The 24,570-nt window shown below is 45.2% G+C and overlaps 2 protein-coding genes across 2 annotated transcripts; both read right to left on the bottom strand.

Annotated features, from left to right (window-relative positions):
* Positions 1-149: 149 nt before the first annotated feature.
* On the bottom strand, positions 150-20,608 carry ADHFE1 (alcohol dehydrogenase iron containing 1; the record flags this gene model as incomplete). The annotated part of the gene is made up of 15 exons (XM_082754311.1): positions 150-2,052; positions 2,655-2,783; positions 6,189-6,346; positions 9,493-9,589; positions 9,736-9,814; positions 10,787-10,885; positions 11,978-12,130; positions 13,368-13,473; positions 14,611-14,688; positions 15,047-15,243; positions 15,400-15,554; positions 17,723-17,776; positions 17,947-17,990; positions 20,261-20,298; positions 20,553-20,608. The coding sequence occupies 14 exons, from the start codon at positions 20,606-20,608 to the stop codon at positions 2,700-2,702; spliced, it is 1,398 nt and encodes a 465-aa protein (XP_082610437.1). The 3' UTR covers positions 150-2,052; positions 2,655-2,699.
* A 1,995-nt stretch (positions 20,609-22,603) lies between these two features.
* On the bottom strand, positions 22,604-23,832 carry RRS1 (ribosome biogenesis regulator 1 homolog). Its single transcript, XM_082755323.1, has one exon. The coding sequence runs from the start codon at positions 23,825-23,827 to the stop codon at positions 22,742-22,744; it is 1,086 nt and encodes a 361-aa protein (XP_082611449.1). The 5' UTR covers positions 23,828-23,832; the 3' UTR covers positions 22,604-22,741.
* Positions 23,833-24,570: the final 738 nt, after the last annotated feature.

Below are 24,570 nucleotides of genomic sequence, written 5' to 3'. Positions count from 1 at the left end.
GGCTGGAAAAGTCACTATGCACTGCAAAGCTAACAAGTGATTATTTTCTCTGAATGGTTTTGGTTCATAGTTATTTTAAAAGTTAACATGATAGAGTTAAATGTCAAAGAGAGTCAAAGACTTCCAAACAAGCCTGTGTTTATGGCAAGTACAATACTATTTATTATTTGCATTCCAGTATCATCTCAAGGTGGTAACAGATGCGTCACGGAGGCCTTTAGTAACAGGGCAGTAACAAGTCACATGTGGGACAAGTCGCTCAGATGTGCCCGACCACCACAATTTCACCCCCCTCCCGCCCCTCAAACACCAGGCTCACGTACAGAAAATAGACATGTTCAAAGATACAGGTATATTTGATCAACTAGATTTCTCAGTACAGGATAGTTTATTTAGATAATACACACACACACACAACAAACCCTCATTCAGTTGTGAATGAAACTACCAGTGCTCAGAATAGGACAGGAGCCGGGACATGACTCCTTGTCAAACCATCATTATTTGAAAGACAGCTCTGCAGGGTGGCTTAAACTCCTTCAATTTTGCTCAGAAAACTGCCAGGAAAACAAATGTCCCCTTCTTACGGTACCAGGTGCTTATGCTGGGTTAGGTATGGTATCAGAGCCTTTGTCTCATCCACAAAACATGGAGAAAACCTATTACCTCAGAACGGGTTGTAAGGCTTAGCTTGGAAATTAGCAAGAGCTCCGGGTTGCCCGAGTACATGAAGTTTAGTGTGAGGTTGAAAACTCAGCCTGTTAGTAACTGCCACAGCAGCATAAACAGCAAATAAAAAGTGTGCTGGAGCGAAATATCCTGCATTCCTAAGTAGCCCATCAAAGTGCTCTGGTGCAGTAATGAAACCCATGTGCTGCTCAGTTCCCCAGAACTTTCCAAACACAGCACTGCTGCCATGAATTAGGCTCCTAGAAAAAAAAAAAATTCTCTCTTCAGGATTGCTCCCACAGCCTGGAGAAAGGTAGGAGCGAAAAGCTGAAACAGAGCAAAATATTATACACAAAAGGGTTTGACAAGAAGGTTGTGTTTTTTTTTTTTTTTCCAAGTATGGTAACTTTGCATGATAAAATAAAATGAATCCCTCACCCCCTGCTATTATGAAGGCACTCTTCATGATAGAGGTTGCTCTGGGCAATTTCAGCACAGGACAAGATTCAGAAGGACACGGAAGACAGATGCGCTTTCCAGAACAGGCTGAGGCATTTTGGCAGTGCAGTCCCTATTGCGACCAAACCCATTTTATGGTAAATAAGAAAATCTCTGGTATCCAATCAGTATCCATCCACCTACTTCAATTGAACATTAAACCAGACCCAATGCCATCATCCAGGACATGTCTGCCTTTTTAGACAGATCTTTTTAGATTCCAGGTTAGCATTAATCCTATCAGACCAACCCCAAAGTACACAGATGTACGTATAGAGCCTTCCGCTTCGGCTGGGTGACTGCAGAACTGCTTCTTTCCCAGCAGGTCATGGGGTTCTTCTTGCGTTTGTCTTGTGCTGTGCTCACTGCATGAATCTGGTGCTGAAAGGGTCCAACATGAAGCAGAATCTGATTTAAATGAACTGCACACGCAACTGTGTGCACTTTTTAAAAAAAAACAAAGAAAAATAGTATTAAAATTTTAGTTTCATTTCTCCCTTTCCCACTTCCCTTTCTCAGTTGACAGTCCACCAGCTGGTTAACTGTTCTGAACGTGCACACTCGTTCCCACGTCTAATCAGCGGGGCACCGTGCAGCCCAGTGCTCCACCACCACAGTTTCGTACTGAACCACAGCCTGCTGCCACCGCATTAGGCTGGTGGCTGCGCTCTGAGCGACAGCACCTGCAGGACTTCAGCAGAAGTGCTCGCTTCACACATGCAGCTGATAGCTTCCTTCCACAGAACACAGCAGGAAAAGGGAGCGGTTTTCTCCACGGAGACAAAACGACCGTGAGGGATGATGTCTTGCTGTTAGGTGGTTCCTGGTGAGGGTGCAACCATGCTTTGCTCTGGTTTGCTCCTCCTATGAATACTTCATATATATCTGGAAAGGAAAGACAAGTATTGGAAAATACATTTCAAAATTTTAACCTAAAGCAAAACCTCAGAAAGCCTTGTCCAAACGTAGTTTCTTCTGTTATGTTTGTTTTTTAATCAAACAACAGCAATCGACCTCCCTTCAATAGCCTTCTTGGTGAAGCAAGAGGGTAAGAAGATGACAAAGTGGAATACAATACAGCAGATTGACATTTTCCACAAGGGACCCCCCACCCCCAATTAAAAATGACCCCAGTTATTTCTTCTATAGCATGACTTCTTGACAAAATTATAGACAATTTAAATAAAACATGTTTTGTAAAACACCCTGTAAAAAACAATTTCAAACAATTTCACTTTTGACCATCTCTAAAGCACCAGCAAGCCCTCAGCCCTCAGTAAAGCTAGATGTCTGACTCAGCTTTCATGCAAGAAATACTACTGGCTACTGAGCAAGGAAAAATGCAATCAAGCCTTTGCTTCAAAGTACTGTTAGTTAAGATGAATTACTTGATCTTCTGGCGGTGCACAATGGAACAGAAGTGGAGGACACCCAAGTTCTTCCATTCTCTAAACAAATTCAACCCCCCCCTCTCTGTAAGAAATTACCTTTGAGTTAAAAAAGGGCACGCTTTTCTGAGCAAAATGTTTACACTAATAAAGCTTCATGGAAGCCTCAAAGAGGGCAGATAAGTCTTCTTCTGTTTGGGGACGTGGTGACAGTTTAGTCACTCTCTCCTGCAAGATGAAAGACGAACTAGATTAGAAAAGGTCGCCAACAAATGGAATCAAAGAGCAGCTAACTGTGCAGCTCAACAATGTGCTGATGTCCTTTGCAGAGAACAATAAGGGTTTGCAAGTAAGTAATCAAGCAATTAAGGTTGAACCATCATCAACTGCACTGTACTTTCAGTAATATACTGGCTAAAACAGCTTATAATTAAACACACAGAAGGAAGATTAAAAAGCAGTTCAGTTGCAAAGTCGACTACTTCAAACATGCCAGTCACAGATCCAGGTACGCTGGGGGTAGCAATCTGGGAATACAGTCCATTTTAAATTCATTTGCCAGCATTGGAACTAAGAACTTAATTTTTAGGCACTGAGATTTTCAAAATACATCTCCTCTCAAAGGCCGGGAAGCCAGTAGATGGGGAGAATAAGCAGTGAGTGCAGCTCAGGCTCCAGAGGAGAGGCATGCCAAAGGAAGGTAGTGTAGCTGCTTGATACATAGCTGGACACCTTGGAGCAAGAACAGAAAATAATTAGGTTGGGTTTTACTCTGGCCTGTGATTCACCAGAGTTTTCAGATGCATAAGTCCCACTGACTGAAACGAAACCCAGCTGTACGCTTCCCCGTGCTGTTTGACAGAAATAACTACAGAGGCAGGGACTGCAACTGCAAACAGCCCCCACGCCGTCCAGGGTGCGGAGCTGTGATTGTGCGGGGAGCCAGGGAGTGCAGAAACATGACAGAGCTCCACTGGGCTGCGACAGCCTCACATAATGCACTCGTAGTGTTACGATCAGTAACTTCATGCCTTCAACAATCAATGAATTTACCATTTACTGAAGTACTGGGGAGGTTTACAAACATCTGCAAAGCCAGATGCCCACACCAGGAACGCATTGTGCCTCGGAAAAGCAGTCTCTAAGCGTTATCTGCAGCCTCTTTGGCAAGACAGCTTCTCCTACAACTGGTTTCCACATCTCCCTAGTGGAAGAGGCTGTCCCTGTAAATGCCCTGATTCATTTCTCCCTTTTTTCCACTTGCGACACTGCGGATGTCATTTGCTGTGGGGCTTGCCTCACAGACCGGGTCGGATGGCAGGGAGGGGATGCCTCCTGCCCTCAGCATCTGGAGGAGGCTCAGCAAAAGCAAAAGGCAGAGCTCACACCGCTGCCGCAGCTGCTCCGCTTCCCCCGGTGCCCACAAGGCTGTGATTTGCCGAGCAGCCGGATGCGGCCGCAAAGCGAGAGCACCACGCTGTGAAGTTCATCTGTGGATACGGGGCGAGCACGGCGAGGAAGTCACCGCAGAGATATTCACAGCTCATAATCAGCATGGCCTGCGATGGGTCCGAGAGGCGCGGCTTTGTGTAGACGACTTCATGTGCAAAAGGAACTTTGCAGGTACAGCTGCAACAACTGAATGAAACCTTTCCTCGTCTCTGATCAGCGCGGCTGCACGCACCGATCCAGCCAAGGAAATGGCTCAGATTCTTCTGTGCAGTTTTGAAAACAAATGGAGAATTCAAACAGCACCAGGACGAAAAAGTGTGTTGCTTTTTGTCAGACTCCCAATACATGGTAACTCAGAGCTCAAATACTCAGTAAATTCATCAGCCTTAAACTGGGATGCTTTGGGCCAAACTGCAGTTTTGCAACCCTGTATTACCTGTGAAGTCCCACGGGGTGACAGGGGACAGTCACCCTGACAGACCATAGCATTTCCCAGCAGCAGGATGCTCCCTCCACATGGCAGCTCGACACAGAGGCACCAGCGCTGCCCCCACACAAGCCCGCTGTTACGTGCTGATGCCCAGACAGCAAGGCCCTGGCTCCTCCGGGCTGACTCAGTAAAGTCTGGTGTAATGCCAAGGATGAGCAACTTTGTGCTCATCGCTGGTTCAGACTCATTTAAAAAGAAAACCAAAATCCTATTCTAACTTCAGGTTTGCCCCAGCATAGCTCCAGCCCTGCAGCGTGAAGTACACCTGGCTGATTTATGGTATTAGTAGCAGCGGCCTGCAGCACACTGCCTTGCCAGCACGAATGGGTGGCTGCTGTGTTCTGAAGAAAACTTACTGAAAGGTGAAAAGAAAATAAATATATCAAAGGCTGACCTGTATGGACTAGCTCTGTAGGTAATGGACTGTTTAAGGAATACTAATATGTTCCCAGTATGGTACAAATACACAAAATGAGGTTTGAGAAACTACCAAGTCAGCTCGTTTTACACAGCACAATTAATCACCAATGCAGTGAGATGACAGTAAATGAATTAAAAGTCAATCTGAGATAAGCTAACAAAAAAAATAACAACAACAAATAAAACCTTCAATGTCTAGCTAAAGAGACTTCCCCCTCTCTTAGCTACACAAAACATGCCTTCAATGAGATGTTGTGCTCGTGCTGCCCCAAAATAAATGTTTTAAAGAAAGCATACTAGGAAAACAAACCTCCAAAATGCCCCATAACAATTTATGTGCATAACCTATTTGATGCATACTCTGACACTACTTCTTCCTGGCTTTGCCACTTGATCCCAAATAGTTGCATCTTTGGGTCTCATTTCCTCAGGTGTAAAATAGGAGTATCATTATTTACCCTCTGATAAATCTTAGAGCAGCTCACATTAATGAGAACTAAACATGATAAGAGATACTGCTGCAAGAAGTGATTAACCTTTCAGCCTACAAATTTTTCATTTTCACCATATTGTTTATTTCCCTTGCTATTTGGTGGAAATAAATCCTGAATAGACAGAGCAGTCCATAGCACATGAATTGAGCTGTCTTTTTACAAGGAAGACACCGGATTTTGCTTTTGGTGTGGTGTGTTGCTTTTTGCAGTGTCTTTGTGAGCACTGAAACAATAAAGGGTATTACAAGTTTAAACTACACTGTCCCAGGGGACCTTATTTCAAATTCTGATGGGGGTCAATGGAACAAAAAAGCCATCTGTGGAAAAAAAAGTGTGACTTCTCGGTATGGAAAAGTTTATTGCAAAGTCAGCTTCGCCATTCTTACCAAGTAGTGCTTGGCGTTAAGGTTTTATCTTTAACCCATCCTGCACATGCAACTAACAGAGATATTTAAGAGAAAACAGTTTATTCTACCAAGATCAAAGCTCTATGAAAAACATCCCCTCTTTAAAAAACTTGGAGTTTAAAAAATGCCCCCAACCTAGCTGTTCTTTCTGGACCCATGCAAAGAACAGACTGCAGCATGCACACCATCTCACTGAAAATAAGACTTACACCATGTAGAGAGAAGAACAGTTGACTATATCTTACTTTCTCCATTGTGTTTTCATGTAGGACTATAAATAATATTTGCTTGAAAAGAAACCCTTCTGTTTTTTTTTTTAAAAATCTGCTCTATTTCATTTGACTAGAAAAACTTTTACTTTCTGTCTTACCTGAGGCAGAGTGCCTTTGACTAATGCAGGGATGTCTGCTTTAGAATACCCAATTGCAGCTAAGCCATCATCAACATTCAGATCAAATAGGAATTTCCGGAGCGTGTCTGCCAAAATAAACCCCGCGTCTTTGATTCTGGCAGTGCGGATGTCAGCTCCTAAAATAAGACATAATGCCTTGACTGTAGGGTGGAGAGAGAGGAGGAAGCCTGTTCTGGACTTAATTTAATCATAATATCAGCTGAATACATATCCATACATAACAGTCACTGCCCTAAAAGCAACATGAAGTAAAAAGAGGAATCAGTCTTCATTTTACAGTCGGGGTGATTGGTAAAAGGTGAAATAAAACAAGATCAGGAGAAGCAGGTAACCACTGCCAGAAATACTAACTGCCACATGGAGTTAGCTTCCTCTCCCTCTGTGCTTACAGGGAGAAGCACTCTTCAGTCTGACTAACTGCTGGGAGGAAAGAAGCTAGCACATGAACGTCAGCGTTATTTATTTTTTATGGACAGCCTGCCAGATGCTACCTTTATTTTAAGGCCTTGAGTTTGCTGACATCTAGAGGACATGGAAACCAGTGACCAAATAATTTCCTACTTGCTCTGTTTAATTGCACATTCAAAGAGAGGATGAGAGTGCAGAGGCCGAGAAAGACAGGAGCTGGCAGGGCAGAGGTTTAATAGGTTAAATAAATCCTACAGTTAACGCTGGTTGAATCTGTGCTTCCTTGTGTAGGATAACACAGAACGGAAGAGGAGGAATCGCTATCTTTGAGACATCCACTGAACAGCAATGAAAACTTCAATATAAACTGAAATACAGAATTACAGAATAGCTTGCTCCCCCTTCTTCAATGAATGGTCAAGAATTAAAAAAATAATAATAAAAAAACCTGCACGTCCCTATAGAAGATGGAGCTTCCTCCCTGCGATTTCTCTTCCAAGCAAGCTGAGCCAAGTTTGTTCTCTGCGCAACCTCGATGATGTTACACCAGAACTATGCTGGGCCCAGGAACCATGCTGAGAGATGAGTAAGAGCACAACATAGCTACGGGAGAAATGTTTTCTGTCACCCTCCTGCGGTTCAGGGTAACATGCACGGGTGACTAAGCGAACAGGAGACCAACAAACTCATTTGAGGAGCTCGGATATTTGGGTAGTAAGAGGGGCAGTACTGGGGTAGAGACCGTCAGGGAGCAATTGATGAATATCACGACAGAGTACTGTGTGCAGACTGATGCCACGGGGATTATGGCATGCTACCTGAGCTTAATTGTAGAGGAGTCATTGGGACGTAAAGGTGATCCACTATCTTCAGGTAGTAAAGTGAAAAGGGAAAGGGAGTGGGGGAAAAAAAAGGACAAAAAAAGGTTTTGTTCCTTTCTTTTTGCTCAACCTAAAGGATCCATTAGTCACTGATTGCACTCCGAACATTTCTGGCCACACACACACCTATTTCAACTGTTACAGAATCCACCCGAGGAGGTATGAAGCTTTTTCTGGCTGTACTCAAATTCACAGCTGTACATACACACAACATGACTATTTAGTAATCTTCTCCACATTATAAAATAGCTCCTCAGTCACTGCATCTGGCAACATGACAGATTTGAATCAGCTACTGGAGTCAGTTGGATTCCAGACTTGAATCAAGAGCAAACACCCGAGGTGGGAGTTAATAGCTTCACTTCCACGTGACGTCTTTTCAGCAGGGACACTTTACAGCAAGGCAGACACTAACAGAGCTTAAATTTCTATTGAGAATATTAATGGAGCTTCTAGAAGCAGAATTGATGGCAGCTGTTCAAACCACAAAACCTAAAGGAACTACTTTTCAACAGCGAGTTTTAAAATCAGGGAGCCAGAGATCAAACTCTCCGATACGCTGTGCAGGCCAGTTATCTGACAGCAGCCCACTTTATGTGAGCTGTATGCTACTGCTGCAGGCACACAGGCATTTTGTAGCTTAGTATCTCTCCAGCTAGGCTGTGCTCTGTTTATGACCACAGGCAGGGCTGCAGGAGGACGGCTGAGCAAATCTCAGAACCAAAAATAATAAAATAAACGGAACTCTCCCCCAATCTATTTATTCCTGAGCATGTTGTTTTACACCCTCCGCGATACAGCTGTGGTATTTTCACTGTCTATCCAGGGGTCTTTGCTGAGAAGCACGGTGCTTTCAGCCTACATACACAGGGAAGCCATACACATGGCTGGACTGCTGCGACTTGCAGGCAGAAGGCTGACCATACAAGGGATTGAGCACGAATTTTCCAAATACCAGGAGAGTTGCTCTACCCACTTTCTCTCTGCTGTCTACGCTGCTGTGCACGTGACTGTGGTTGCTCACTCCTCAAGATAGAGAGCACGGGTATTAGCTGCAGTTTAGCTACAACACAGAACTGAGTGCAGGCAGCAAAGCTGGCCTTAGATATAAATAAATGAGCCCACAGGAGAGCCATGCTGTCACAGCAAGGCTGCTAACAGCTCCAGGACTACGTCACTGAGAGCTGGTTTGCTATACATAGCCGTGCTGGGGGTGCAACAAAGAGCTATCCTAGCTCCAGGACATCTTCCAGCAAAGGGCTGCACAGATTTACCAGCCACTGTACGAAAAGGAAATCTTAAAATGTGTTGTCAGCTTGCAGCATTTACTGTCATTCTGGTACGGAGCAGAAAAGGGCAGCTGAGCCATGGCAGAGGTGTCCACTGAACAGCTACTCTGAGCTTTCCCTTGGTATCAGCCACTGAGAAATTCCATCACCTACAGATAATCTGATCTACTATCTTACCCCTATGTTAGTAGGACAGACAGCCACGGTTATTGTTTGCCTTGGAAAAGGAGCAGGAGTGATCCAGAACATCACTCTGTCCTAATTCAGTGCAACAGCAGGGGATTTGTTAGGCAAAATGCTTTCTTTTTGCAAACAGATGCAACTGAGCATTGGTTTATTTTATGGTATCTGCTTTAAAGTAACTTCTCTCCATAAAGCACCAAGAGATGTTGATCACAGTTACACTCTCCTGCTCTGTAAGGTATCTAGTTAATTTCAACTTTCCAGTTTTCTAGTCAAGAAGCACAATTCTCCAGTTTGCTTCTTTAATTACTTAATCCAATATAAAAAATTGGACACCAGAGCCCAATGCTTAAGTTTTGGTTTTTTTTTTGGTTTTGTTTTTTGTTTTAAATTTCAAACCTCTGCAACAACTATGAATGCTTCCACATATTTCTTCCCCTCCCCAAAAGACATTTTGCAACAAATTCAGTATATATGAGCAATATTCACAGAGATTCCTACCTAGTATTTCTGCGGCTTCCAAGTGCCGCTCAGGATGTACCTGTGCTGTGAAAGCAAACACTGCTGGGGATGTCAGCACCACAGAAAGGCCATGTGGCTGGAAAAAAACAGACAAACAAACAAACAAAAAAACACATTAACAGCACATTTACTTGTAACTTCAATGTGCTCTAACACTCAGCAATGTGAGATAACAGAGAACTGAAGTGTATGATAGGGAAACAAAGATAAACCAAGTCTTACCACTAAAGAGTGATCCACGTTATAATCCTTTGGTTTGTAAGTTTTCACCAAACCAGAAATAGGGTAGGACATTCCATGGCTGGAACAGAGAGTAAAGAGAAAGTGGTTAGGGCAACTCACCTGGTATTTGGGAAATGTATGTTCAGCCCCCTGTGTGGTCAGCCTTCTCCGTGCAAGTCTCTCGGATAGAGAAACACAAAAAGTATTTAGGTACAGATACACCATGGATATTAGGTACAGATAACCCTTATCCTCTGCACATTAGTGACCAAGCTTTAAAAACAGCAAGAGCAAGCAGCTCCTTACTTTGAGAGGGTGAAGTTACATACTCTACTGATGGGACTGAAAGATGCCCCGATACTAAAGTAAGGCAGACGTGCCAAAAAGAACGTAATCCGAATTCCCACCTGATCACGCTGCATGAGAAAAATAAACAGTGATTTTAAAGTATAATTAAAGAGTGGATTTGCTCAAACAAAAGAAATGAAAGGAAGGTCTCTGAAGAGAATGACTGCTAATAACTTTCCCACATAATGCAGGCTTCGGCTTTGCTTCTCTGAGGTTTTTACCCCTATGAAGATAGATTGGATTATAATATTAATTAGAGCTCATTTCAACCTGCTGAATGCCCACCCCACAGGCAGACTCGCTGCCAATTGCCTTGGTTCAGGAATGGCACAAGATTACCTCCGTGCTGTCTGACTGCAGAAGAGCTGGCATGGAATCCAACATTTTAACTGCCCTTGATGCTTCTATTTCCAGTTATGATTTTTACTTGTACAGTCAAGGAAGGTAAAGAAGGCCACAATTTGGAATTTTCATGGGATTTGATTTGAGTATCCCAAACCAGAATACACAATCTTCATCCATGTAAATGCCAAGAACCTACTAATTTCTCACAACATATGACCCTCCCTGTGATAAGGGGCAATGCAGGTCAAGCTACACTGTCTTATACCCAGGAAAGGAGGCGGCAATGTTTTTGACAATCCAAAACAAGCACTGGGCCAGAGGCTGACCTCAGAAGGGATTAACATTTTCCTGTACTCACCAGAGATGAACACCAGCGTTGCCAAAGCCAATACCAGCAAAAGCACTTGCTAGGTGCATGTTGGCTCGTGCTTCACGGTCTTCAGGGTTTCTGATGGCTCTGCACACCATGGAGATAATGGTACCAGCAAATTCGTGATGGAGAAGGGAGAAAGGAGAGCACCTTTTAACTTGGGCAGATAATGATAGGACAATGGGGAATGGCTTTAAACAAAAAGAAGGGAGATTTAGACTAGATGTTAGGAGGAAATTCTTCACTCAGAGGCTGGTGAGGCACTGGCACAGGCTGCCCAGAGAAGCTGTGGATGGCCCGTCCCTGGAGGTGTTCAAGGCCAGGCTGGATGGGGCTTTGAGCAACCTGGTCTGGTGGGAGGTGTCCCTACTAATTCTACTAACGAGCTTTGGCAACCTCACGAAGAGATCCTAGATCACTCCATCGCCCACTGAGATTCATGAGAAAGCTGGTCTGAACCTCACCATCACGTCAGGCTGCTTATGCAGTTTGACAATATGGAGAAAACGTCTCTGGAACAGGTTCCACAGAACAACAACAAAAAAAACTACTTTGACTGGCTAGGTACTGTAAAAAGTCTTTAAGAAAATAATATATTGATCTTTAACATAAAAGCTTGTGGTATACAAAACCTGTATACAGATTAAAACGTAACTGGTAAGGATCAAAGCCAACTCCCAGTTAAGCCCAAACTTCATCTAAATTGAATGTCTTCTAAGTATTAACTAGTTTTCAGCAGAAGTATAACTTCACACATTTTTAAGTGAGTGTGGTCATCTTCTTGATGGATCTATTTGCATATTCGTTTGCAATGGAAGTCACAGAAATGACACCAGCAATATTTGTTTGTTGCATATTCCTCTTATACTGTCAAAGACAATCTTCAAAAATATATGAATGCTGCTCCCATATTAACTGATCAGCTTGAAATTCTTTTAATTGAGGACTTCTAAAGTAGATCCACTGAGGCATTAAAAAGCTATGGCTACAAAACAACCCAGTAATCCTAATCCTAGTTTCAATTTTATTTGATATTTTTTTTTTTTTTTTATTCAAGAGAATTCAGAGTAGGAAATGAAGGCTTAATGCATTGCTTCAACCTAAAATTCAGGTTCTAAGTTCTTTTGGGGCACTGAAGACTGAACACACTGGGAGGTGGGGGGCTGTCAAAGGTATTACCTTTTCAAATATTTAGCCACAATGCGCAGAGCATGAAGAGCCCAGATGTCGCTGATGGGGTTGCTGCCTTGGTAAGCTGGCCGGTTGATGGGATTGGAAGGGCAGGGACTGCGCATCTTGTAAGGAAGAGCGGTGTACGACTCGAGAGCATGGCTAAAAGAAAGATGAAAAATGAATTTATTTAAGTGGGAGAGCTCCAATTTGCTGCTCTGCTATCCTTTGAGTTAAGGTTCTCCTTATTTACCTCTGGTGCTTAGCCAAAGAGAGAAATAATCTCATGGGCAATTGGGCGGACACCTCCAGAGCACTTAGCTCTCCGACAAACACACTGAATGCAGTCCAGACACAGTCACAATCCATCAGCTCATGCCTAAAATTAGGTTGGATGAACTGGCATCTTGGACTGCAACGCTTTTCAACGAAGAGCACTGTGCATCTGCAGTGGGTGCATTTCCTCTCTGTAGGACAGGAACTTTAAGAGGCTCTAGCACCAGGTGCACAGTGAGACCCCTTCCTTTTAAAAGCACGGACCTTCCAAAAATTACACGTAGGATATTCCAGCTAAGTGGAAGTGCCAACAATCTTATCTCCCAGATATGCATAAATCTGGTTACACAGAGCAGGAGCACTGCCTACACTGCTGCACTTTGATGTACTAAACTATAGGAAAACCATTTTCGTTTATAAACAAATGCCTAAATTCCATTACAAACATTGTATTTCGGAATAATTCACCAAGCTTGAGAAACTGCAGAGTTCTGTTATGGATCTACCACTCTAACACACACATCACCCAGAAGCAAAGCAAGCTCTGGCCCTCAGAATAGAACCTTCCATGCATTTTGTGCAGTTAAAAGCTGTAGGTTAAAGCTGAAGATAATTTAGTGCCAAGTGAAAAACACATTACAAGAGAGGTAGTGAAGATGGTTGTATTTGGGCTAAAACCTGTCAGCAGCCCACAGGTCTTCAAAAGGTTTGTTTGACACATCGTGGCTTTTATTAGAAAATCCTTGTCCTCTATTCCCTGCCATGCCTGACAAATGTGATAAATGCTGTCACAGTTGTGATTAATCATCTACTTGATCTCTTAAAAAAAGGACACCCGGACTCTCTTCCCTGACAGCAACCATTTTGGAAGCAAATGGTTTCTCCGGTTCTGCAAGAACATTAAAATGTCTGCAAATGAGTGATTTTTGCCCATGCTTTCTGACGTAGGCAGTGTAATTAAGTAAGAGGAATGCAGAACAGAGATCACCTTAACAAGAACAGGAGAGGAGGAGAAAAGATCACCATTTTCTACTCCTAAAACATATTTTTTTTCCTACAGTCATCATAGTAAAAATACAAAAACTATAATAAAATCAAGCAGTAGGCTACACAGAAAACTCACCAAAGCACATCAAAGCCACTGTTGGCCACTATTCGCTCGGGCATAGACAGCGTGTGTAAAGGATCAATGATGCCCAGCGTTGGCTTAATGGCTCTGGAAGCAATACCTGCAAAATGTGGGAAGAAACTGAGTTTAATTTTTTTTTGCAACAAAATTGGACAGCAAAAGCTTAATGTTCGATAGGTAAGGAAGGCAAGTGATTTGAAAATATCAGGAGAAAAGCAAAGGGAGAGAAGGGAGAGTAAGTATCTATGAATTTAATCTTATTGATGAAGTCCCTGTAACAGATTTTTTGGATTTGAGACTGTTGCCTGGAGTGAATTCCACCAGACAACGTTCTCCCTCTGGCTGTCACTCTCCCTGAGCAGCCTGCCTTTCAAAATATCTGTGCTGAATGGCATTTGCAACACTATTCTTAAATTTGCATCTCCTGCGGACATCTCTGTGAATCAGAGGACACGAGTGGTTTGTTTCCACAACAAATTACTGTTGCTAACTGCTGTCTTCAGCATCTACAATCACTGTGCCTTCATATCTGGTTAAGGTGGCACCGATGTAGCCTTGAGAGAGAGAGACACAGACAGACAGACAGACAGATTGACTGACTATAAAGAGACTACAAAACTCTGAGCTCAGCCACAATTCCTTAGCACTCCCAATTGGGACTACTACCGTAGACTGCATAGCATAAAAAATCCACACAATTTGAAGTAAAACCTCAAAATAGCTATGAAGCTTAAGATGACATTTTAGCTGTAATCCTTATTGTCCAGGGATGAAAAGGTCAGAGGAAGACAGTGCCCCTCACTTGCACAGCATCTCAGGCCTGAGGTTTCAGAAGTCAGGAAAAGGAACATTTGGTCGCAATTATACAACAAAGAAACATAATTCTTAAAAACAGAAAGAAAAATACAAAGGAAATAAGGAACAGTTGGTTGACCCTGAATGTAAGTAGAAATTTCCTTTGCCATTAACATTTTCTGCCATTTAAGGACTTGAAAGATTTTAGTTTCCTGTTTTGCCTTCAAACTATAATCCACTATATTACATAGGCATTTCATTATGTTAATATGCTATAAATTTAATTTGAGGAGGAAACCTTTAAGCTCTTCAAATTTGTCTGTGGCAGTTGAATCAAATGAATTGACATCTGCAATGTCACGCAGTATTCCTTTTTAAAGGCAGGAAAATAATGAAGACATTGGAGGAAAAAATATCTTGAATAGAAGACAAAAAATCTCACCAGTTTTTACTTTTAGTTCTTTGAAGTCAAAAATGGCAACACCAGTGGTTTCACTTCCAGTTCCAGCTGTTGTAGGAACTTAAAAAGAAGAATGGGGATAGTAACTAATAATAAGTAATATATAATAACACAGAATAAAGAAAAACACAATAATAATGCCACCAGAAATACAGGATCTGGGAAATCTTGGAGGTATCCCTGATCCAAAGCCAGCAGGTCAAAAGAAACAGCCCCTTTGATTGTTTTTCTCAGTAAAAGGAATCCAACTCGGCTAAAAAAGACAAACTAATGACAAAACCTGTGAAATAAGCATCAAACTTGCTGCTGAACACAACTAGAGGAAAAGTAAGCCCGAAAGCAAGGTGAAAAGGTCAGGGTAAACTCTGACTCTTCTCCTCCTGCCCCTCACTCCCCACACACACCTGTGCTGCTTTACCTGCAATGTGTGGCTTAAGGGGCACAGTGACAGGCTTCCCCTTCCCAATGGGAGCGTTGACATAATCCAAGAAGTCTGATGTGGGGCTGGACGCGTACAGGTTGGCAGCTTTACAGGTGTCTATTACAGACCCGCCTCCAACAGCCACATAGGCATCAAACTCTCCCTTTTTAGCAAATTCAATGGCATCCAGGAAACTTGGAAAACAGGAAAAGCTTTTCAATCACTCAGGAGAAAAACAGCACAGAGAGAAATTACTATTAAGACCAGTGCATAGGTGACAGGCAAAGAGGTGTTTATACAGCTATGGAGCCTGCGTGCCACTTTGAGAAATGTGCTGTCAGAAATAGTACCTTTGGTCAGTCGGCTCCACCCGGACTTCATCATACATCTGGAAGTTTATACCGTATTTTGCCAAGGAATTCAATACTGCATTTACGGGAGGGAGTTGGGAGAGGTTTTTATCTGTCATCAGACAAACTTTTTTAGCACCCAGATTCTTCAGGTCCTACAATAACAAATAAATTGCAAAAGAAACAACTGGTGTAAAATCATATGCTTAACTATTTACTTTCCAATCCAAATCAACTGAATTATATAATAATAATAATAATAAAAAACTAAAAATTGTTGCTTATTATAAGACTTTTCAAACAGTATCATCTAAAGAAAAAAGAGGGTTCACACATATGTACAAGATGCAGGCAATAGCATAAATTATAAAGCTGCCAAACTTCTATAGCTGAAGTCTCATTATAGAAGTGTACTGGGTTTACCTGGCGAGGTTTTGGTAGCAGGAGGGCTGCAGGGGTGGCCTCTGGGAGCAGAGCCCAGCAGCCGCCCCATGTTAGATAAGGAGCAGCTCCAGCTGGCTCCAAAACAGACGCACTGTTGGCCAGAGCCAAGCCAGGGAGTGAGGCTGGTTGGGCCTCTGGGAGAGCAGATTGAAGGAAGGGGAAAATCTGCTGTGCAACAGCAGCTGGGAGAGAGGAGTGAGAAGCAGCCCTGCAGACCCCAGGTCAGTGCAGCAGGAGGGCAGGAGGTGCTCCAGGCAGGCAGCAGCAGTTCCCCTGCAGCCTGTGTAGGGAGAGGCCCCTGGTGGAGCAGGCTGTCCCCCTGCAGCCCATGGGTCCCACATGGAGCAGATCTCCACGCTGCAGCCCCCCCATGGGTGGAGGAGCCCCCGGTGGAGCAGGTGGAGGTGGCCTGGAGGAGGCTGCGGCCCATGGAGAGCCCCCACAGGAGCAGGGATCTGGAGGGAGCTGCCGCCCACCCGTGGGGGACCCGTGCTGGAGCAGTTTGCTCCTGACTCCTGACAGATGGACCCCATGGTACAGAGCACGAAGCATCAGGGACTGACTGTAGCCTCCATTCCCCGTTCCCCTGTGCCTCTCGGCAAGAGGAGGTGGAAGGGGTGGATGGGGGGAAGGTGGTTTTAATTTGCATTTTTGTTTCTCACTGCTCTAGTCTGTTAGTAATAGGCAATAAATATCATTAATCTCCCTACATTGAGTCTGTATTGCCCATGATAGTAATTGTTGAGTGATCTCCCTGTTCGTCAACCCTTAAGCCCTTTCCATCGTATTTTCTCCCTTCTTCCTTTGAGGAGGGGGAGTGAGCGCACGGTTGTGGTGGAGTTTAGCTGCCCAGCAGGGTGAAACCACCACAAGCAGAAAACTGAAGATAAAGATATCAAATGAAAACCACATGGAACTGCCTAAGACTGCATTAAAATGTAAAATATTTTTGGACTATTTTTTCCCCCTACACAATTCCTGTGACATAAAAAGGCCTTTCCATGTTAGGTCTCCCCTAGCTGCCTGCCAAAGCACAGCATTAATAACTAGAAAATGTAACACTGAATATTCATTTGTCATTGAAAAAAAAAAAATTAAAATAAGGTGACAAAAAGAAGACACATAATATTGCATCCTAACCTTTGCTAAATTAATTGTTGCAATAGCTACATGAAAGGTGTAATTTAAATAATCTCCATACTGGGTAAGTATTAAACCTAGTATCTAAATACTAGGTTTAAAGGTAGAAGTTTTGTCTAACTTTTCATTTACTATCTGACCATGAATCTCCTTAACACGTATGCAAATAAAGAGCACTATTAACTCCATAAATGCTAAGCAGCAACAAAAAATAATAAAAAAAAAAGAAAAAGATAAAGACAAACTAGAACAATTTACTCAGGTGAATCATCCCACACTGCTGAAACACAAATTCCACGCCTTCACAGTGCAATCTCAGAGCCCAACTAATATCCATCTGATTTAATGGAAAGTCTCTGATTCATTTTAATAAGCGCTGGAAGAGACATGGTACTGAAAAAATCCTGTTGAGTCATTGTGATTCAAAATTTTTTGAATTCAATTCCCTGTCAAGTATTGCTGAGTAATCATGGCCAATCATCAATGATCCAATTATCCAGTGCTACACGTCATGCAGTCACTTACACCACAGCAACGCTGATGTAACATGCTTCTGTTCCTTTCCCAGCAGTATTTTCCAACCTTTTCACACTGCTGTGTATGACTACACAGACAGCAAAGCAGTGCAGGTTCAGCCACATTATATATAAGCTTTCCTATTTTAAACAGATTGATAGCACCAGCAGTCCTTTAGAAAATAAATTTTCACCAGCGAGGGATTTACATTGCAGAGGCTTACCATGCCAATCTCTTTAGTAACTCCTTCTCCGTATCGGATGTTAGAAACAGCCATCTGCAAAATAAAGAACACATTTTTCTGGAAAAAAAAATGAATAAATGGCATCAAGTCCCAAACAGCCAAAGTGAAATTTAAATGTTTACTAATGTAAGCACTTGTTAAATGCCATATTTGAAAGAATATATTACTTTAAAAAATCATATAAACTTTATTATTAAATCTACCTCAAATGCATAGTCTGTGTTTCCCAGGGTAGCATGTTCAGGAACTGGAATGAAAATTAAACAGTAAAATTAGGGAATAAAAAGTGACTTCATTCTCTCTATTACATATATAACAATATTACAGATGACAGATTTCTTTGCTTTTAAAATCACTAATATGTTTGCACAGGTCATCTTGCCTTGTCTTACCCATTTTGTCCTTAGTTGTTTGTGAAATTAAATAACCTAAATGCTTATTTTGATTCATATGATTCAGCAAAAAGGGGTGTTTTTTTCTTCCTTCAGTAATTCTTTCCTATAAAAACTGAGTAAGTTAACAGGAAAATTGCATTACAATGTATAAAATATTTCTTTATACATAATAAATACATAGAACTGAGTATCTGCAGAGCATACAGGATACTCTATCATTTGAGAGTTGCTAGGAATGCATAGATGCTACATTATAACCTTCAGAACAACTTTTATGACAAAAACAAGAGATATTCTCTATGTATCAGGATTGCAAACACCTTTTGTACATGTAAAAATAATTCTGGCAGGTGCTTATGCTGCTTTTTACTTCTGACTAGTCCTGAACTTGCAGGTGAATCCGAACTGCTTGCTTGAAAATTAAGAAACTGCATGCATCACTAACAATAGGGCTTTAACAAGAACTGGTGATGCTATCAACTTTATTTAGCAGAAGAAAATATTTGTAAGGATAGCACTTCAGTCATATCTTCTCTTTGCCACGTCATTCTTGCACGAATTTTCACAGATCTCTAGTTCTTGCATATCCTGATTTTGCCAGAAAGTGAAACAAACAGCATCAACTGAAACAGCCCATTCTTCTCCAAGAAAGGATCAGATGAGGCGTTCTGCTCTTCCCGCTGAAGTCATGCCTTCTGTCTGTTATATTAATTGAAAAAATGTGATTTGGATTCAGATCCAATGAGTGAAGCCATGATAATGAGTCTTACAGACACTCTGGGGTGCACTGAAGCACTGACCCACGACAGTAACAGATAGATGTATTAAAATCCTTTATGTGCTTTCTATTCAAGCCCAGGCCAGCTGCTATCAGCTCTTTCATTGCCATCTCTTGCCAGGCTGTACATGTTTGACCTCTCCAGGAGTCTGAGTCTGCTGTACCCTCAGTCATTAATTTGACAGGCTAAAAACATGTCCAAACTATTTACTCTCTTGCTTTTTGACGAAATAATAGGTGCCCTGCTGTTATTTTCTTGAGCCAAAATTAACTTACAGGAAGAATTTTACTGAGTTCAAAACCTGCATTATTTACTGCCAAGAAACAATGAATGATTTTTTTTTTTTTTTCTGCTAGTCACTGTTAAGCCAATTCCCATTATTTGCAGACCTACAGAATTGATACCATCTTGCTACTTTATACGATCAATTTCTGCTTAAAACTTAGAGGGCATTCTTAATTAAGATTTCTAGTTACAGGTTCTTAGTTTGAATTGACTGAGGAGGTCATCAGGCAGACAACCAGAAAAATGAGATTCAGTTTCTCAGCTGTGCTATTGTTGTGCTGTATGATGGTCTTGAGCAAAATAAATGTATGAACACATAAACACATATTAGCTTTTCCACAGCTAAGATGGTAATGATAATTCCTTAAAAAGTATCTTCAGTAAAGCAGATGAAACTATGCCACTCAGAACCACTCATTATTGAAATTATGGCCCCAAATACCCATTTTTACAGGAACTATCCCTATTGTATCTTTTAGGTATCTTTGCAGCATTAGGAGTGAAACATTTGGGACGTATTAAATGATTGAGAGCATCTGTAAACTATTCTGCTGGACACCCTACAGCCAACGCAACCAGAAGCTCCTCCAAGGGCACCTGTCACCAGCAGAGCTCCTCCTGCTTGCTCCCAAACCCTGACTGATACAAGCCACATCCTCCGGGCTGCCTGCACAAAAAGCCTGAGGAGATCCCACTCCCCCTGATAACATACGCCTTTGTGCACGGCTCCTTTTTATTCACGGCACTTCTGTTTATTCCTAGTGTAGCAGAGACGCATTTTTCCCCACATATGCAGACATGGAGATGGTTCGGGTGATGGCAGGACCAGCAGAAACCACAGCTTCTGGTTGCCTGTCAGTGAGGGGAGGGAAGGCCAGATGTGCTAGCTGTGGTTGATGGGGAAACACAGGAGTTTTCCAAACAAAAATGTGCATTATTATGTGGTTATTCTTGTGTTTATGTACTTATAGTTGCAAACTAACAGGCTGCTTACCTGCTCACCTCATGCTTTGAACTGTTTGCTGCCTGCTATGTCAGAGATATAAATTAAGCCTTACCTCGAGAATATGTGTGGCTGTGACTCGGGCACCGACACCTAGATAAAAAAAAAAAGACCCAAAAGTCAGGTTTAAGAGCACAACCCCCGCCATGTCCCTGCCCCGGCAGCCTCCCACCCTCTCCCTCAGCACCCGCAGCCGGAGGCCGCCACCCTGCGGCCGCGGCGGGACCGAGCCTCGGGGGGTGCCAAGCGGCCCCTCCAGCGGCCGGGCACCGGGGGGGAGCCCGGGGGGAGCCCGGGGCAAGCGGCTGGGCACCGGGAGCCCCCTCCGGGGCTCGTCCCCGACTCACGCCGCCCGCTGGAGCTGGCGCAGGAGACGGGCGGCCCGCTCCCGCCCGGCCGCCATGGCTGCGGGGGGGGCCGGGCCGGGCCGGGCCCTCCCTGCTCCGGCCGCGGGGCCTGAGGCGGGGGGGAGCTGTGCTCATGGGGGACAGCTTAAAAATTAACGTGTATCGGGTGAAACGGGTGCTGAACGGGCAGGAAAGGAGATTTTGGGTAGTTCTGGTTTCACGGAGGTGGAAATTTAGCGAGGTGCTTGCAAAGGAATTGGGAACCTGCGCGACGCTGCAGGCGTCAGGAACGGGGGAGAAGCGGGGGGCACAGCTCTGGGCCCGGTCCTACAGCAGAAGACAAAATTGCCTCAAAGTCTGTAGTTTTGACAAAAATACAGGCTTCACACTGCCCTATTCAGCTTCCTCAATGAACACTCTCAAACATCTGGTGTGTAACTGCAATATCCAACTGATGCTTGCTTGCAGAGCATCAGCAGATAAAAAGGACATAAAAATGACATTACGCCAATAAATACACCTCATACACGTGGCTGGTGTTAGCACAGCCCTTCCTCTCCCCAAACCCAAGCAAACTCAGCTCCCTGCACAGGTAGGGCTAAGTTGGTGCCCGTGCTGCTTAAAAATTGGTACCCTCAGAGTTTTTAGATCTGTAGTCATGCCGGAGCTTCAGAAAGCGAGAGCACCTAGGAAGCACTCTACATCTCTGTTCTAAATACATAACCACTTGCAAAAATTCAGACTTTCCAGAATTTTAATGAAGAAATCCTCAGCTTTGGAAAGCTCACCACTAACACAGCAGCATGAAATACTTAACGGGAAGTCAGGGGGTGGAAAGAAAACAGTGCCATCTAGTTGAGCAGGTACAAGACGCATCCTATGGAAATGCCAGGAAAATCTGGAACATTTCCTGCCACTTCCCAGTGCTTTTTGCACTGCTGTGCCTTGCTACTTTTGCTGAACACCTGATTTCTGGAGGTTGTGTCCACATGAGTTACAGGATGCATGGGAGGTGAAGAATGCATCCTTTGCAAAGTTGATAGATTTGGCACGGTACTTGATCCATTAACGCCACTCAAATTCCTCCAGCTCTAGCACTTATACCCTTCTGTCTTTGGTAGTCTTAACTCATTGAACGTTACATTTTTTGGGTCATGGTCAAGTTGCCATCTTACTGAACTTCTACAGAATGAGAAAATAATTGCTATTTATCTAGCTTTTTCTAAAACCTTGCAGCAAAATGGTGTTAATAACAAGTTTACCACTTGAAATCTTGAAACCTTCATCTACTTGAGATTACTGGAACTCATTTTACCCCCCCTCATGCCAGGAAGGGCTCCATAAAATGCCTTCTTTCCTGGAGCTACGCCACATATTGGGACAGAAAATTTTATTTTTTAGTTCACATGTATTGGGAGACACCACAAAGTTCAAGAGAAACAGAAACCCTAAATAATTTCTAGTGTCTGATCTGTTTGGTAAAGAAAAACTGAAGAAAAAATACAGGAAAAAAAAAAAAAGAAAAACTATTTTTATAAAGTGATCTATTAGTATTAAAGCTAATGCAAGTAGGAATTTATAAGGTTTTAGCCTACTATTCAAAAGCTTTGACTTTTTTGTTTAATAAACAGAACTCTCTGAAATCTCTGCGATTTCTTAGGCTCTGCAATGAGTCTTCCAGTAAGTTTTCGTGTTCCTCTTGTAACTGAGCCTGAATATGAGTTGAACAGCTGTTCCCTTACAGAGCAAGAACTCCCACTGGGCCACTTTCCCAGAGCAGAGCTTTGTCTTTCACCTGTACCTGTCTGTGTGCACCATTCCTGAATCACAGCACGGTTACAGCCCTGCAGCTGGGCCCACCCCCTATCCCAGCTAGCTGAGGACTTTCTCGGCCAGGAAATACTGCAGCCATGGGCAGCCGTGGAGCTGGCACCTGGCCACCCCGAAGCTCCCAGCCCAGGGAGCACCTGGGTACCCCATGAGCTCCCCTTGGATGGAGCACACCGCCCTCCTCAACCGCCACCCGAGAGCCAAACGCAGGCCACTTTAGAAAAAAACAGACCATGTTTATTGACAATGAGGTATGGGCGCAGCACACAGGGCAGGCGGCTGGCACCAGCAGTCCCTTCATGCCCCTCGGCAGGCACCCCCTGCCTGTGACACACACACACAGTCCCGCAGTCCCTGCCTCAAGCCTTCTTCCTCTTGCCGCCTGTGACGTTGCCACCTGCAGGGCGCTGTTGCCGCCGGGCCCCGCTCTTCCTGCCCCCGCGGGCAGGCCGCTGCTGCTGCCGGCGGCCCCGCTTCCCACGCTGCTTCTGCTTCTTGCCCTTGGCGGCGGCTGCCTCGGCGTCCTCCTCGCGGAGCTGCTTGTTGACAGCGCGGGTGATGTCGAGGGCCGGCTTCTTGCTGTTCATGGCCTTCAGCAGCTCCAGCTGCCGCCCGCGCTCGGCCGCCAGGTCGCCCAGCACCGGCTCGAAGCGCCGCTTCTTGCTGCAGCGGCCTCGCGGGGGCAGCTCCACCGGCTCCTTGGGCAGCCGGGGCTGGAAGCGGCCGAGCGAAGCGGTGGAGACGCGGGCGACACGGGCGGCCAGGCCCAGCTCCTCGCGGCTCTGGTGGCCGGTGGGGTGCAGCGGCGGGGCTGGGACTGCAGTGGAAGCACGGTGAGCGCGGGCCAGGTTGCGCAGGCGGTTGAACTCGTTGCGGGCCACCCGCTCCCGCTTCTCCTGCCGCTTCTTGGCGAACTGGTCCTCCTCCGGGTCGGCGCCCGCCGGCACCTCCAGCAGCCAGGAGCGGGCCGGGTCTCCGCCCGCCCGCCGGTACCCCCAGCGCCTCCGCCACTCCTTGGCCTGCTCGTCCCACACCAGCGAGGTCCGCTTGCGCCGCCGGATGCCCTTGAGGCGGGCGAACTGCTCCCAGCGGGTGGGCGGCCGCGGCTTCGGCGGCGGCTTCTCGCGGGGCAGGCGGCAGGAGGGCTCGGGCAGGCTGGCCACCAGCGGCCCCGCCGCCCCGCCGGCCCTCTCGGCCGGCAGCGCCCAGAGCTGCGCCACCAGCAGCTGCGCGTTGTCCCGGGCCAGCGCCCGCAGCGCCGCCTCCCGCCGCGGCCCGGCCCCGCGCAGCCCGGCTGCCGGCGGAGGGTTGGGGTCGAGCGCCAGCAGGTTGCCCAGGTCGAACTCCAGCTCCAGCTCCTTCTCCACCGACACGGAGCGGAGCCCCTCCCGCTCGCCCGGCGCCGCCGCCCCCAGCAGCTCCTCCACGCGCACCGCCGCCGCCATCTTCTGCCCCGGGAAACGGAAGGGGAGCCGCTTTGCCTCAGCGCGACGGAAGTGCCGCGCCCCGCTGCCTGCCGGGAGTTGTAGTCCCGAGGGGTGTAGTCCCGGAGGCTGGGAGGGCTGGGGAGCGGGGCATGCTGGGAAGTGTAGTCTGCGCGGCGGGGCTTGGCCTCCCTATGTGGGGGGTGTTACCCCCTGCAGGGCGCTGCAGCGCTTGTGCCCGTTGTTCACCGCTGTTTAATCACCCACACACAGCAATAAACACCTCTGGGAACACCTCAGGCCTGCAGGCTTCCCAGTGAGGCCTGCGAAATCCCCAGAGAGCTGCCCCACACCTCTCTGCCCAAACCCCTCGCCCGCCATTACACAGAATCACCCAGGTTGGAAGAGACCGCCTAGATCACTGAGTCCAACCTCTGACCTAACACTAACAGTCCTCCACTAAACCATATCCCTAAGCTCTACATCTAAACGTCTTTTAAATCCCTCCAGGGATGGTGACTCCACCACTTCCCTGGGCAGCCCGTCCCAATGCCTCACAACCCTCTCAGTAAAGAAGTTCTTCCTAATATCCAACCTAAAACTCCCCTGGCACAACTTTAGCCCATTCCCCCTCGTCCTGTCACCAGGCACGTGGGAGAACAGACCAACCCCCACCTCGCTACAGCCTCCTTTAAGGTACCTATACAAAACACACAGGGCTGAAGCAGCAGCACTGGAAGGGGGTGGCATGGAAGGGGCAAAGC

The sequence above is a fragment of the Aythya marila genome, assembly GCF_965140915.1.
Source record: "Aythya marila genome assembly, chromosome: 2".
Lineage (NCBI taxonomy): Eukaryota > Metazoa > Chordata > Aves > Anseriformes > Anatidae > Aythya > Aythya marila.
The sequence above is the reverse complement of the archived record's forward strand: the minus strand, read 5'-3'. Positions and strand labels throughout refer to the sequence as shown.